Here is a 16,855-nt window from a genome sequence, read left to right as displayed (position 1 = left end):
ACTGAATTTCAAAAGCTAAGATTTCAACCGGGTGGGCAAATATGTATCTCAATAAGTCTCAAAATTTCCTGATACAGATACTCTTTCGCCAGAAGGGCAAACTGTGGAAAACAAAAGAATTAATAATGATAAGGGTTCTGTTTAGTCTTAAACCACCTGCTGTATTCTATACGTTCCACACTCAGATCCTGTAAACCTTCAAACATAAGTATTAAGAATAATCAAGGATTTATTCAAGTTCTAAAATTAGACTCTGCATTTTGGGAAAAGCTTGCAAAACAGATTTCTTAGTTGCCCCTCCATGTTTTAACCTGAAAGTTACTTAGTTTTCCACTATATCATACTATGCCAGTGGAAAGAGGAGCCAAGGTCCCAGAAATAGCTACAGCATGGCCCATCAAGTGAAGTAGCTGGCTCACTGAAATGCCTCTGTTCTGTGGGTAATGTAGAAGTGTCCTTGAGTGAGGACATTTCCAAGTGACTCATGTTGGGAGTAAGCCTTCCTGGGAGTTGCTGACAAAGTAACATGATGGTCTACAGGTAGAGGCTGCAAAGAGCTTTCTGGGCTTAATGACTTTTCAGCACCTGCCACCCTAAAATTCCCATTTGGAACTGTATATGGTCTATTATGAAAGCCCGTCTTCGTTTGTAAGGAAGGGTCAGGAAGACGGTAAAAAAAAGCAGTAGCATAGTCTACCTAAGTACACAGCGATATCATCCCCTGAATGACTGCTCAGATGGTGTTCCCCACACAGCATTTATTTGATGTGGTGACACCTGAAACGTTTGATAATTCATTGTCATTCAAAAGTTTTCACTATTTGAATGGAAAAAAGGAGAACTTTATGTTAGCTATTTATGTAAGAAGAATAAGAATGTCTATTTCATCCTGTTCTGCTCAGATCAATACCATATTATCTCAGTAGGGTAAGGTTTACATGTTGTACAAAAAAATTCAATACCTTTTTATGCCATATTCTGCAAGTTTTTGGCTCTTGGATCTACATAGCTAGCAAAGGGAAGAGTACTGTGGTAGCAGGGCCAATCTGTAGAAGACTGAAATGCAGAATCACTAAATATGTCTCAAAAATTATAAACCAGTGAGTCATTGGGAATCTTAAAGCCCGTCTGCTTTAAACAAAGTTGTCTTCTGTTTGTCATTTCAAAGAGGCTTCTCTACAGGAAATGGGAGGAGGGAGGCTCAGAGTGCCATAACATGGTGGCCTTATCCTCCTTATTTTCTTGCAGTTCAGAGCAATATCAGCAGCTATAATGTTGAAAGGCCATCATGGGAAAGAGCAGAATTAGAGGTGTTTACACAGAGAAAATGCAAAAGACAGAAAAAAAACCCCACACAAAACCCAAACCTGCAGCAATTGGAGTGGGGGCATTATTTTGTGTTTTTAAAAAACCACTAATAGTCTAAAAAAAATTTCTCACTCCAAATAATAAAACTGAAAAGCTTTAATGATTTCTAGGACAAGGAAGAATTCAACTCATATGCTCTATAGAGTGTTTCATTCTGTCAATACTACATTGAACAACCCTGGTGGAAAAGGGCTGAACTGGCAGGTATTTTAAATGCCATGGGATTGCCAAGGCAACTGAAGACTAACTATGGCTAGAATATGGATAGAAAAGCACGTGCTGGCAGCAAGAGCTGTAACATCTGAGTTCCCTCTTTCTGGCAACTCGAGGGCCTTACAGAAATGTGTAGCTTACATAATAAAGTTATTCCAAGCTGGAACTGTTTTGCTTGTTGGAAAATGCCAATAAATTATATAAAATTATGTTAGCTGAGGATTTTCTTTGAACTGTGAATAATTAGGACATATAAACATTTTATATTTTAAACTGAAAGTGAAATGGACTTATTAGAGAAATGACAAGGTGTTAACTTAAGCCTGGAAAACCAGTCGTATAAGCATTAGAATGACGTCTTATGATTATTTTCATGATTGACTCCATGGATGGGTTTTAGCATTATCTTCTCTTATTGTTTGTAAGCACAGTTGTACCACTATTCAACAGCCTAGGGACCTATCTGTAGGGAACGCTCAAGTGCTAGAATGCCACATATGTTGGTTGTGAATTGAGTAGTTTAATTAAGGAAAAAGATTATCTCACTGCACAGGAAATACAGAAAAATATCAGGAACTGGTTTATACATTATTGACACTGAGAGAGATCATAGAATCATAGAATCGTTTTGGTTGGAAAAGACCTTTAAGATCATCAAGTCCAACCGTTGACCTAGCACTGTGAAGTCCGCCACTAAACCATATCCCTAAGTACCACATCTGCATGTCTTTTAAATACCTCCAGGGATGGTGACTCCACCACTTCCATGGGCAGTCTGTTCCAATGCCTGACAATCCTTTCAGTGAAGACATTTTTCCTAATAGCATCGTGTATGCATGTGTGTTCTGTGACATGGAGATACACTTAAGAAATCCTTGCTCTTTTGAAAGGATTAAGATTTTCCTCTTGAATTCTTTTACAGTATTCTTTAATATTGAGTATATGGGCAAAAAATCCGTGAGAATGTGCTGAAAGCCTAAATAGGAGGGGATAAAGAGTCATTGGTCATAGCCTCAATATGAGTGCAAAAATGTTTTTCTAAGTTTGCTGTAAAATTAGCCGATTATCTGCAGTATTGAGCATAAATCCTGGAAGGTGCTGCTTGAACTCCTATTCCCAGAGCATTTTGTAGACTGGGTGGGCAAATCAGGCCATTCAGATGTCCTTGTCATAGATAGGTTCTTCAATCGCACTTTGGAAAATACTTTTGTTGTTTTGAACATGCAATTTTGTACATTGTTGCCCTCTCTGCCCACTTCAAAGGACACTTTTTGAAATCCTGGTTCTTTACATTTTCAGAGTTTTATGGAGTGCTGTCTGGAACATTTTAGAAGATTACTGGGTTAGGATAAGCAATTTATTGTTCACCGCTAAGTTATGGATGAGATTGTGATTTTGAACTGTTGTAGAGGTTCATGATTTCCTGCCGAGGGACTCTCTTTAGGAGGCTATTGTAGTGGCATCCATTGTTGTAGTAGAACTGGTAGTTTACTATTATATCCTGTCTCTTTGCAGTTGGCCCGCACATAGGGCGCTACTGTGGACAGAACAACCCAGGACGTGTCCGGTCTTCAACAGGGATTCTTTCAATGGTATTTTACACTGACAGTGCAATAGCAAAAGAGGGATTCTCAGCAAACTACAGCGTGTCGCAGAGCAGTGTATCAGAAGGTCAGTATTTATCTATCCTGCAGAGCTTCTTGGAAAATATTCTCTGTTATGTCTTCTTGCACACCAGGTGTTGCATGAAACTTTAAAGAAACTTTAAATAAATAAGATAGTAGGGAAGGGCTGGTTCTGTTTTTCTTTTTTCTTTTTTTTTTTTTTAAAGAACAGCTGCCCTTTGAAAAGCAGTGCAAGAAGCAGAATTCTCCTAACAGTTTTATTCCACAGTATTGCCAGGAAGTTGGGATAATTATTGTGAAAAACTGTGCTAACCAAGGAAACACAGGAATGCAGAGCAATTGAACACTTGCATTAAAACAATGAAACATGAACAATGAACACGTTATCCAAAGCCTTCTTTTATTACATGGAATAAGCTTTGATGATCGATTTCTTGAGTAAAAAGAACCCATTTAATATATGTGCTCTTGTTAAACCATTTCATAAGCTGTCTAAGCTTTGTTCTCTGCCTCATTTTTTTTTCCCAGTTGCCTCATTTTCATGCTTACCCTTTGGACAGAGAATGAGACAAAGTGAGTGAGATGCAGGAAAATAACAGGCTGTGTTATACCATGTCCTTGCAGATTTCCTTGCTTTGCTCAATGATAAAACACACACTTTAAAATCAGATTCTCTCTCCTTTCTGCGACTTACTGAGTTTTGAGCAGATTCACCCAGATTTGATGTACTTGTTTAGTCAAAGAAGGAACAAAAGAAAAATGAGTGAACTGAAATTATCCCTGTTACTTCCCACTGCCCCTCTGCCCCTTACCTCTTTAATAGCTTTCTTGTATGTCCATAGCCAGGAAGAGGAAATGGGACATATCCAGCCTCTACCCTCCTCTGCCTCTCTCAGATTGCACCTCCAGCTAGTTTGGCTTCTCCTTGTGTAGGTGCTGCTTCTACCCCTTCCTTAGCTAGCACAGGCAACTTGGGTCCCCATGTCCACCTCCTCCACAGTCATGCTCCCTGGGCTGTAGAGGCATCATCACACTGGAGCCAGAATTAATAATATCTGCTATGCTGGGATGCCTTCAGCTCTTAAACACAGGGTAACAGAACAGGAGAAGTTAGTGTGTGTGAAAACTCTTTTGGATTATAAGAGGAAACATTTTCTATGATGCAGGCTTAGACAGAGGAGTGATTCCTCTCGCTTAATTTCAGCCACCCTTGCTCTTTGTATTGTCAATACAGAGAGGGTCACTTCCAGAGGACAACTCAGCCTGCTTATCTCAGACACGTGAATGTCCCTAGGAGGTACTTGTCCCTCTCAGTAGACTACAGGAAAAGCCCACATGTCTAGATCAAACTAGACACTTACTTTTTATATATTTTAATATCACTCCCACCTACCATGTCTTGCATTCTTTGTAGTGGCTTATGGCTCTCCTTCTGATTCCCAGCAGAAGTTAATTTACTTTGAGTCTTACCCTAACGTAGTTCAGCTTCAGTACTTCACCCAAGGCCCCTAATCCATTGAAGAAGCACAGAAATGGGGGAAAGGGTGGTATGCCATGGGAAATGCAGTTTGGCAATAAGCTTGATAATTCAATTAGGGGGCACCCTAATTACAACTCCTATAAGGTACACCAATAGCATTTCTGAATAGAAGTTTTTGGATCCCAGATAAAAGATTTAAACATCTTTTTTCAGAATAGTTTAATTTTCATTGAAAAATTGGAACTTTGCTTATTAAAAGCTAATTTTTCCAAGTCACAGGTTTTGAAACCTTCAGCTCAGCACCTACCCCTCTGTTAGGGATACATCATCTCCAGAGAAGGTGTGATAAAAAGGAGTTTTTTACCTTAAACTACTAATGAAGGAATGAATTATATTTGTATACTATGAAGTCCCTGAACAGAAGCATAGGCACATGTTATTTTCTCCTGCCCTTCTGATGGGGTTGGTAAACTTCTGACAGGGGGTTGCATGAGCATCTGGGTGCAAGGATCCACCTAAAGCCACCAGCCTCTCTTGTTTGATGGAGGTTGGAGCCTTTGTTTTTGGAGAGTCAGAGAAGAATTTAGTCTCCATGCCCTATCAGCCTTTGAACTCACTATAGTGACTAGGGTGTCAATTGATTCTAAATTATCTAGGTAATTTTTGTGTCAACAAAAAGAGATTGGATGGAGAAGATCAACTCATTTAAAATACAGCACGTTACAGAAGAGGTGGTAATTCCTTTAGGTCAATAATCTTCTGGCCTGGATTCAAATTTTGTTGATCTATTTCCTTCCAGTGTCCAGGATCCAAAGAGAATGTTAATAATATTTTTAAAACATGTTATACTTTTTATACTGGAGTAAATAGTTTTAAAATAAAATTATTTTATACAGTCATCTGCTTGTCTTTCCTGGCTTTGTGCATAATTATGAGTTGAACATACATTGTTTTATATTATCCTACCCTAGAAAAGAGAATTCTATTGTTCTATATTGAAATGGCTACAATACTGGGCTAAAAGTATTCATATAGCATTATTACTGCAGGAATTGCCATGGCAACTTGAATGACAGTATTAAGAATGACACCATAAGCCCAATACTGCCTCACTTAAAGTTGTTAAAGAATTCAAAGTCACAGAAAAATAAATTCTTTAGATATTCATATTCAAAGCAGGAAAATGTTCTCATTGTTCAAAGTTTAAATCAAAAAGCTGACCATAATGATGATGGTAATTTATTTTCCTTCAGATTTCCAGTGCATGGAACCACTAGGTATGGAGTCAGGAGAAATTCACTCTGATCAAATCACCGTCTCCTCCCAGTACAGCGCTATCTGGTCTTCAGAAAGGTCCCGGCTAAATTACCCTGAGAATGGATGGACGCCAGGGGAAGATTCTATCAGAGAATGGATACAGGTAGAAAGATAATGTTTTAAAGATATTATTAATAATACTTGGTGGAGTTTATTGAATGTGGAGAATACAAAAGAAAGAAAAAAAATAACACAGTAAGTACTTCTACATAATCTAAGAAACATTGCAAGTGAATAGCTCACATTCCCTACTAGACACACAAAAAAAGACTGATTCCCAAAGGTATAAAAAAAAGAAAAGGTCAGGAAGATTAATTCTTCTGCTTCCCACGTCTATTGTTTTTTCAGTCTTCTGGGCACAAATAACAGAGATTTTGGTTTAGTAGAAAAGTCAATATTAGTTTAACATGCACTTAAAGTGGAATGTCCCAGTAAGCTGAGCATGTGCTATGTCTCTAGCTGATTACAGTTAAGCATTAATACAGCATGGTGTTTTCATGCACTCAGATTTCACCTCAGAAGACCTATGTCCCTTCCAGAATATGTTACTTACTAAATGAGTTTAGCGATCTCTGTCTAGTGGCTATTCTGCCATGTCCCTAAACACAACATTCATTACCAAGGTTGGCCGCCTTGGCTTTGCTCTGTTAATAGAGGAGAAATCCTGCAAACATTTGACCCCACGAAGAGACTCCTTCAGTTCACTTAGTCTACTTAGGCTTGTTGTTTGCTATTTGTCATCAGGTCCATAGCTTAATGCCGCATGATTCCTGAACAGGTAAAAATTATTCATATGAATTACTGTATACAAATAATCTATACTAGCAGGCAAATATTGATACCATTAGGTGAAAAAAAACACTGATTTGTCTGAATTGTAGGTTGACTTACACTTCTTAGTTGTGACCTAGATTCTATTTCTGTTGGCAAAAGCTAAGAGAAAGGCTTGAGTGTATTAGATCAATATTACTAATATTGAAAACTTGTTCATATATTTGAAGCATTCCTCCTACTTCTGTTGTTTTCTATAGGAAATTACTAACTGACATATAAATACAATGCCTTATTAGCCGTCCATACAAATGTTCACATTGGTGTTTCCTGTGAGGTTTGCTGTCTGCAAGAAAGCTTAAAAACATGTTGAGTAGTCGTTAGTAAAGGGAAGAAAGAAGGGGAAATCTTTCATTTCTGATCCTTTGCACACAATGGGACTCTCAGGTGTCCTGCTTAGGGGCCCCTACATATCCTGAGCCCTTGGCAACCTGGTAATCGTGTATGATGGACCTAATCAGCCTTCAGAGTGGCAAAAAAAACCCCTGGTGATCCTTTTTTTCTTGCTTAGGAATAAACGTTAAAATCTCCCCAGCCTTATCTAAGTGCGAGACTTGTTACTAATCATTGCCACTTGCAATCCATGGAATGCACATGCAAAAAGAGTGGAATGCATCAGAATCAAATTCCATGTGTTTCATCTGGTCGGAGGGCCGCCACTTTTCCTTTATTTCCTTCTTTTCTACTGTCACTTATGCATTTATGACTGGATAATCAAAACAAGAGAGCTAGTCAAATCTCATTCATGTGTTCCGTGTGCTTATTAACTTTATTAAGTTATGATAACTACGTACATATATAGAGAGCTTAATCCTTTCACTTAGAACTAGATCTTTCTGAGAAAAGGTTTCAAAGGAATTTTTTTAACCATTAACTTTTTTAATAACAAATACGTAAGAAAAATCTAAGCTACTCTGGGGTGTATGCTTAAAACAGCTCAGGGTACCTCAGGCCTCCTGCCCATTAATTTCTCAGCCTCCCTTGCCTTCTGACATTAACCAGGGTGCTTAGGGGCTGAAACAACCACCGAGCATAATTTTTAGCAGCTTTACACTGCCTCCAGCTACCACACCAGCCAAGAAGTTGGTGGTTATTTGTATGCTGTACTGCTCATGCCACCTCTTTCACCTACTTTGGAAGAGGCAGCGTGAACTATTTCCCCAAGCAGTCTCACCCTAGGGCATCTCCTCCACTGGCCAGGGCCCATGTGGAGGGACCAGCACCCCCAAGGCAGACTTCATGACAGAGCAACTAGGCTGTAGCAGCCTTCGCTGCAGAGCTGGGTCTTGTTTGCAAGACTGAGCCTACAAAGTCTTGCTTGAATAGGCGTGCTTTACGTGCATTGCAGAAGAACTGTTAATCATTTCTACCACTCAACCTATGTAGCAGAAGCAACCAAGCTAGTTTGGAGATCAAGTATGCCATCCCCTGGCTTTTCACAAGGTACAATGGTTTCATTGGAGAGGGACTTTTTACAAGGGCATGTAGTGATAGGATGAGGAGGAATGGTTTTAAACTGAGAGAGGGTAGATTTAAATTAGATATTAGGAAGACATTCTTTACTGTGAGAGCGGTGAGACACTGGAACAAGTTGCCCAGAGAAGCTGTGGATGCCCCGTCCCTGGCGGTGTTCAAGGCCAGGTTGGATGGGTCTTTGAGCAACCTGGTCTAGTGGAAAGGTGTCCCTGCCTGGGGCAGCGGGGCTGGAACTAGATGATCTTTAAGGTGCCTTCCAACCCAAACCATTCTATTATTCTATGAACTTATCTTTGGTTCCACTTGTGTCAGGAGGATATTTATTCTTATACTTATTATGGTTTAATTAAATACTAACATTGCTAATTCAAACTTCTAAATGTGTTCTAAATACTTTCCTGTTAAACTTAATTGACAATCCTGAGATGGGTGCTAAGCGCTTCAGACCATCAGGCATGTCAATAACAGGATCCTTGCACATGTGAGCTACCATTTACAAAGGCTTGATGCCATTGGCAGTAAGCACATGTTGCGAGTTTGTATCTGGATAAAATATTGAAATCCCATGTTTCCTCTGTATAAATATACCCAGGAACAGATGTTCATCTCCATAAGAGCTTACAGACAAACAACCAAGGACATGCAACTAATAAAATACTCTGAAATTACCCATTGAAAAAAATCGTAATATTTTATAAAAGGAGGAAGACGTATAGGAAGGACTAAGGTCACTTTGTTCTGTTTTGCTCTGTATGCTATTGTAAACTAGTCATTTATGTGAAGTATTTGCTTTTGTGGAGTACAGCATAAATGATTTTTTGTTGCACCGTGCAAGAACTCTAGAAAATATTCAACAGCAAAAAACAGTCTGAAGGATATATCAATGCTGAACTTGGAACTTGAATTTCTGCCTATATGCCCTTGTCTGAAAGACAAAGATTTTGCCTATATCAGTATTCATTAATCTTTTCACGATTGCAGGTTTCCATACCTGCACACACACTGCAGCTGGTTAAGTAGTGATATCTGCCTTCAAACTGCTAATATGCATATGCAACTAGGGCATATATATGAGATATGTACAATCATACATGGGCAAAGCAGCTTGAAAATTCAGCTTCAAATACTTATTTCCTTAGTGTATCATTTTTTTTTATAGGGGAAATATTATAGTTCTCCTTTCCCTTCCTTTTACCCCTCCTTTCAAGGTTAATGTTTTTGCTAAGACAAAAGAAACAGAAAACCTCAGTTAAGTATCAGCAAAGGGAGACTGGTATCTATAGAGGACATCTAGAGGGCATGCGATATGATTGTCTCCTTTGAGGTGTTGACGTCTTTCAGACCATTTCACTGAAAAGAATGAGGAAAATAGTGTTGGCTTGTTTTTAGTAACGGATTTGCATGAATTCCGTCTGTGGTCATGGAACCTATTATTTGGTGGAAGAACTAGACTGTGTCTTTGTGGCTGACAAGGTACTAACTCCTGAGTTCATCTGAATGCTGCCTGCTTACCAGGCTCTGCTGAGTGAAAGGTGCCTGTCCATTCCTTTCCTCATTTGTTTTGAAATAAATGTCAAAGCTCAGATTCAAAATATCCATAACGCAGTCACACCATAAGTCTGCACAGTACTTTCTCCATTTTATTTTTACCCTCAAACACACTTTTGAAAATTGATGGACTAACTTGAGATTTGGAGTGACTCCATAATCAGAAACAGAGTCACTCCAGATTGATTTCTTCTTTAAAAACACATTAATAAAGTCTGTGGCTTTTCTAATATCAATGGAATAAAGATATGCAGCAGGCAAAGGCTGCCGAAAATAAGCATGAAGTTAGTTTATTGTCATATGGGATGTTATTAGCTCCTCCACCTTAAGCTCAGCCTACTTGGTTTTTTTACACTTACGTTTCACACACTTGACTGTCCTTCAGTGTGAAACAGCATAATTTAAAATAAAAAATAAAAACAGCCTTTTAATTTAATCAAGAGCAGGCAACTGACATTGCAACATAAGTCATTGTCCCTCATTAACGTATCCTTTCACAGGAAAAATAGTATAGTGTTTCCATTTCTGTAATCTGAACAACAAACATGTTAATAGGTATCAATTACCAGCCAGTTTCAGTTCCTAGAACCAGTAAGAAGGCCAGCGTGAGGGTTTCACATCTGGATTTAGTGAAACTGTTCCTTTCTGTGGTATTTAAAATTTAAAGAACTCCTGTTATTGTGCAATTGGGAATCCTAGGGGAGTACAATGTTAATGAAATCCATAACGTCCAGGGATTTTATGATTGCATTTTCAAGGCATTCCTTCAAAAGGGTTGACTGATTTCTGCCATGGCAGCAGTAATTGTGTTTTTACAGAGTAGACTTAATATTTGCATTTAGGAACAGCAGTTATGTTTACACTCATCTGAAAAAGTAACAAGAGAAATCTTTATATTTAGGGAATTTTTTGCATCTTATTTTTGAAGCCTTTGAGCAGGAGCCATGGGCTGCTGTGCATGGCAAGCCCTTGCGCCTCAGGGACGCCCCAATGGGTGGTGGCCAGCAGCCCCCCAGGGCAGCGCAGGAGTGGGGGAGTTCCCGGAGGAGCGCCTGGCCAGATAGGTGCCATCAGCTAAAGACACTTGAGACCCACGTGTGTGTGGTTTTGAAGAGAGACTTATTGCCTATTACCAGGGTCACTGGGAACCTGTGCTGTCATCAATCCTCATAATGGTGTAGGTTTTCAAACCCGAAAGGAGCAACACCTTCTGAGTACTTTTACCACAGAATCTGTATGTTTTCTATCAAAATGTTTCTTCTAATGCATATAACACAAATCTTTACACTCCTGCCAAGCTGGATGATAGTTTCTGGGTGGCACAATTTTTCTCTCATCCTGTAACACTGGGCGAGACCTCCAGCTTTCCCAGAAAGCAAAGCATGTTTGTTAATAACACAAGATCTTCAGTTCGTATTATGGCTGGGGTTGGACAGAACCATAAATCCAGCTTTAAGAATCCTAGTATCAGATCAAAACTTTTCAGCCATAAACCAAAAAGCACTACTCTAGTATAAACACACTCTGCCAGTTCAAATTTGTTCAGAAAAGGTTAACAGGGGTTTAACATAAATAGACATTATACTCTGGATTGGGTATTATCCGTCATTTGCAGCTGACATAAGGCCATATGCTAAGATGAACTCCCTATTGTGTGTCCTGGCTAATATGACATAAATGGCTAATCCAGCCCAAATTTGTACTGCTGGGCTTTTCAGCAGGGCACAGATCTGGTATTGCGTGGAAACGGCTGGAGGCAGAGGTTGGCACCGGGAGCAGGTCTAGTCGCTTGCTCTGGCCTCTACCTGCCCGTCTCCACCTCACCCCCCACCCATCCCTTTGGCACCTTCGACTCTTGCAGAGTAATTCTCTAGACATCTAGACCGGTCAGCCCTAGGAATATCAGCTGATATGCTGCAAAATTCTCCCTCTGCATCTTGCAGCATTTAGGGATCTGGAGAAAGGCCAGAGAGAGCTAAGAATATGCCTCCTCAAAAAGCAACCTGGGAGATCCCCTACGCCTTCACTGATTGAAATATCAGTTGTTTATCTAACACTAACTCTCCCATGAAAGGAAAATATACGTCCATTGATTTAAAACACTTCTATGTATACACTACTTCACCAGAATGAGAGGGAACTCTGAGGTGGAATTTTTCTTCCACATTTGTCTTCATTCCTTCACATTTGCCACAACCTACGTTCTTCATTATTTGCTCCTTTGTAAGTGAAACCCGGAAGCGTGCATCGCTGATGTAAACTGGTATATAGATTAGTACAGATTTATTCCTGTAGCCCTTCTGAAAATAATTGCAGTTTATCATTTGGTGTCTCGACCTTTCATCTGTGTCATAGCTTATTTCCTTATCAGGTATTCACTTTAAAAATATAGTCAGTATTTATATATGCTGCTGCACCGCACATTTGTTTCATTAACAGGCTTATTCTTACATCAGGCAGCTGTTTAGGTTGACTTTACCAAGCAAACTTATCTAAATGTTTCACGAGAAAGCCCAAGGAAGTGCAAGTCAACAATGCCTGTTATTTTTATTCTTATTATTTCTGTTCCTTTTGGAGTTTGATATTGCAGTGAAGTGCATCATATTACTGCATAGAATAACATGAAACCTGGGAAACCTCAGCCTCCCAGTTCTCCCAGCCTTTGAAGGACTGCCTGAGAGCAGAAGTTCAGAGGCTTTGTGGCAGGGCTTGCCCATCATTAGGGAGCACACTGACATGAAAGCACAAAAACTGTCAGTCCTTTGTCTTCTCTACCACTTTAGGATACGAGTCATGTATTTGGTTCATGTCATTTTACAGTTCATAACTGCACTCCAGAAATTACAAAAAGCAGAGTTATCTTTGTGTGGAAATGTGTTACAGCTATCTTACAGTCTTAACATACTTTGCACATGGGCAAAAAATGACAAAAGAATATTCCTTTCTGGAAATCACAGCCAGTACAGCCTGTGATACAGTGCAGAACGTGGGTTAATTGACCCAGCAGGATACATTCGTACCTTTATTTACTGTGACATGGGAATAAATGGTAGAGTTTCACAAAGGCAAGTACTGAAATTAGACAAGAGGGAGAGGGAGAAATAAAAGGGCCCTACAAAGTATGAAGGTTTTTTTGATTATTCAAAGTGCTTTAAGAGCTATTTTAGTACCAGAAAGTTCCCAGCCATAGATTTATCACTCTGGGGAGGCTGAAGGGATGCTCAGAGAACTGTGCAAAACCATTGTCAGCCTTATTGCTCCACAAGTGCAGGTGCAAAATACAGTTTAGAAGAAAATCCTCTGTACTTCCCTCTGACATGTTTCAGCATCAGTCCTAATACAGAGGGGAGTCCTGCATGGCTTCGAGCAATCCTGCGTGCAACATATGGAGGAACAGCAGAAGCAGAGCCCTTTTGAGCCTCCACTACCAGCCTAATCATTATAATAGTTTCAGTTCTTTCGGGGGATCCATTATGCAGAGATCTGAGTAGTTTGTATATAACTCTGTAATTACCTATGTATCCACTTCCCAGTCCAGCACTACATCCCCTCAATGGCTGCAAGACAGATGGCCCTTTAGAGCTGAGATAGCGAATTAAAAATGTGTCCAGCAAAAGCACTGATTCAGCAACTACTAAAACATTTTTGTAAATCTATCTATCTCACTTTCACTAGTTGGTTCCAGGAGGGAAAGAAATTAAAACCTATAAATATGGTTTTAAACTAAACACTGCAGGGTTTTTTTTAATCACATCTTTTTCTTCTACTTTCTTTCACAGAAATTAAAGCCACTTAAAAAACTCTGTATGTACAATTCTTCTCTCTCTTTTTTTTTTCCGTTCACCAGGTTCACGTTTGGCTTGACTCAAAACTTTTGTTATTGTTTGCTGTTTTTTAAACTGCCTTCAAGCCAAAAAAAATCAGTTGTTTGTGTCATTCTGCTTGGTAGGGGAGCTCTCTCCCAGATGGCTTGCAGACCCCGTGGGGGCTGAGGCAGCCTTGCCCACCCAGGTACCAGGCACTGCAACACATCTGCTCCACCGCAGCCAGGACTTTCTGCAGATGTGAAGGAAAGTATCTCAAAAGGAGATTTTTCTGAGTCCAGCAGAAATAAATTAATCTACAAGACTAGGCAAGTGTCAAACTGCAGGTGAGGTAGAGCTCAAGGCTAGAACTTAAGTGACTAAGAGTAGTGGCTAGAAACACAGCCTTGGGTAGGAGTGCACAGCTGAGGCATGTTATAATAAGCAGAGTTGCTACTGAGCTAAAGGTCTCTGTTCTCATGGGGCCGACCCTGGGTTGGAGATGATAGGTGTACTGCTGAGTGCTTTGCAGAAGCGATTGTGCATTTTTATTCACTCTTTCACACCTGCACAGTAGTATGAAGCTGAAGAGTTCATGAGTCCTATGGGCCCTTCCCCATCCCAGCATCCATGCTCCAGATTTTCTGTTGCTGAGCTATTATTTGCCTCCCCTGTCCTTGTGTCATCCTGCTTTTCTGTCCCAGTTTAATTCAGTTCGGCCCATTAGGTGACATTTTCACAGCAGTAGCAAAATAGGTAAAGTGGAAGGATAAATGAGATTTCTTCCAAGTGGTAAATACCTGCCCTTCAGAAAGCAATTTGTCTTCTCATCATGAAAACAGAAAAAAAAAGGAACAAAGAAGAAGTGTATTTCATAAGGGAAATACTTCCATTTTTGCTTTACCTCTAATGTTTTCATTCAAGGCTTTAAAAAACTCTTTAAAAAGGCACCAGAGTAAACTTCATAGCTGTCTGACAAACAAAACCTGCTAGCAGATAAAACACAGTTGACCAAACATTAAGCTGAAGTTCAGTTCCTCTGTTTTCAGGAACAACTGGCTGCTCATCAGAGAAGCACTGTTTACACCTAACTTCCACCAGCCACTGTACCTACGTAGTCTGGTCTTTCTCTTCATTGCAGCCTCCTCTGTTGAACACTTTGGGTCAAACTCATTTCTGGTGTTGATCCTCTGAAGCTGCTGAAAAGATCGATTTGTCCTATCACATATAAAACCAGGGTGTATTTTAACGGGTCATATTTAGGTTATAGATTACCGTACTATAGACTAAGGTGGCTTTCAGTATTAACAGAGGCAGGAGCAGGTTTTCCATTGCAAATCCTATTAAATTCAAGCTATGCACTGAAGGGCTGACATAGCACAGAATAATTTTAAAATGTTCTTGCCAGGCCATAAAAATTAACTGTCCATAGGAGTGTTCCCCCCTTTCATGATATGCTTAACTAAGAAAATACATCCTGTGTTTGTTTTAAAAAACCACAGCCCTTAAAAATCAATGGCTTTCCTCTTTATATAGCTGGAGATAGAACAACTTTCAGAGAGGCCGGGGGGAGTACACAAACAGGCACATATATGTGTGCATTTCCTCAGACCTATGAGGGACATACCAAGAAAAAAGCAAAATGATCTTTGCATGTATAGTCTTTGTCTCTCATTTTCCCCATACATTTACAGTGCCCTCACCACACCATCTAAGTGCAGCTACCTGACATTTTTCTTGAAGTCAGCAGAAACTCATACTTTAAAAAAGCAGTGACTTGCTTGATGACCCAGTAGTAAATTAAAATCATCATACACAATGTGTACGAAATAGAAAATCGAATTTTGGTGCAACAAAACTGACAGTTCCATTTAACAGAGAACAAATGAATGCAGACTCCTGTGGATGACTGACTGATTTAAAGAGACTGTGACTATTTTCCAAGATGAGAAAGTGATCACAAGAAAATAGATTTCTATGTGACACAGGTTATACACCTATTCCAATTGCCAGTGAAATTAGGCTTAAAAAGTATTAAATCTTAGACATGGGCACTTTTTCCCCATTTTGTTGCTATTTTTTATAGAAAACCCAAAGCCTGAACTTTCAAAAATATCTAAGTGTAGCAAATTCCAGTGATTTCAGTGGAACTCTCTCTGAACACAGTGACTGCACAGTTAGATCTGTCTACACCAACAAGGTGTGCTGTCTGAAACAGTAGATGTTTAATTCTGCATAGTATATCATACCCTCACTTACCAGCTTCCTACCCAATTAGCAAAGGTATGCTGCGAAACTGTGTGTTTACACATGTGTAATATTGTACTTACATTCAAAATACCAAAATGTATTCTAAATCAAGCCCTTCTGCCTGTACCCTCTGCTTTTAACAGGACAGCAGCTGGCAAAAAAAAAATGCTACAAGAGAACTTTATAGACAAAATTCAGTGTTTTCCACCCAAAGCCCTGTTATTCACATGTGAACCAGTCTGATAGAGAAGCTTTGGATTACTTGTTTCCCATTTATGCATTAGTTGCTCAGTACACTTAGGGGAAAAAAAGTCCTACAATTATGTCCTCTCAGAAAAGAGTGGTTCTGCAAGTATTGCTATAGAGTTTCCCTTTTCTATAGTTTCTAACACAAATTGGGGAAGGTTACATTCAAACTGCACTACATAGTTGTCTTCATTCCAGATCAGAGGATTAAGCTCAGGTTTAAAATTAAATGTAAATTACAAATAAGTATTCAGAAAATGTTAATTAAAAGTATTACGTTCCTGACTCATTTATTGCTCAGCAAGGGTTCCTAAGTATCTCAGCTGGAGAAAGGGGCCATTCACATTCCTCCTTTTTTGACCAAGTCATTGTACATGTCTTAGGTTATCCATTTGCAGGTTAATGTAGTGCTGAAGCAAAGGTTTTCATTTTAAAGAAGTAATATTTCACAGCAAGATATGGTCCTGCAAGATGTAAAACAATCTTTTTCTAAAGCACTGGGAGTTAATCAGCCTTTCTCTTCATTGCTACAGAGAGAGTTCAAATGGCATAAGATGCTGATTACTTAGGTCCCAGAGTCTATAGAAATCCCGATATGATTACATTTTCCTCCCTTTGTTATCAGAGTTTATTGTATCTTGGTGTTCAGGTTTTAAGTAGTTTTCAAGTAAAAAAACAAATTAAGAAGGTATTTTCTG

General features: G+C 39.3%; 1 protein-coding gene across 5 annotated transcripts in view; it reads left to right on the top strand.

Annotated features, from left to right (window-relative positions):
* The window catches only part of NRP1 (neuropilin 1), a 117,813-nt gene that overhangs the window by 56,846 nt on the left and 44,112 nt on the right, over window positions 1–16,855 (top strand). For all 5 annotated transcript variants that reach the window (XM_068404474.1, XM_068404473.1, XM_068404472.1 and 2 more), the window contains exons 6-7: window positions 3,097–3,252; window positions 5,940–6,106. In XM_068404474.1, the coding sequence (XP_068260575.1) occupies window positions 3,097–3,252; window positions 5,940–6,106 (323 nt within the window). The remainder of the gene's footprint in view (window positions 1–3,096; window positions 3,253–5,939; window positions 6,107–16,855) is intronic.

The sequence above is a fragment of the Nyctibius grandis genome, chromosome 7 (assembly GCF_013368605.1).
Source record: "Nyctibius grandis isolate bNycGra1 chromosome 7, bNycGra1.pri, whole genome shotgun sequence".
Lineage (NCBI taxonomy): Eukaryota > Metazoa > Chordata > Aves > Nyctibiiformes > Nyctibiidae > Nyctibius > Nyctibius grandis.
Note: the sequence above shows the minus strand (reverse complement) of the source record. Positions and strands in the feature narration are given on the sequence as shown.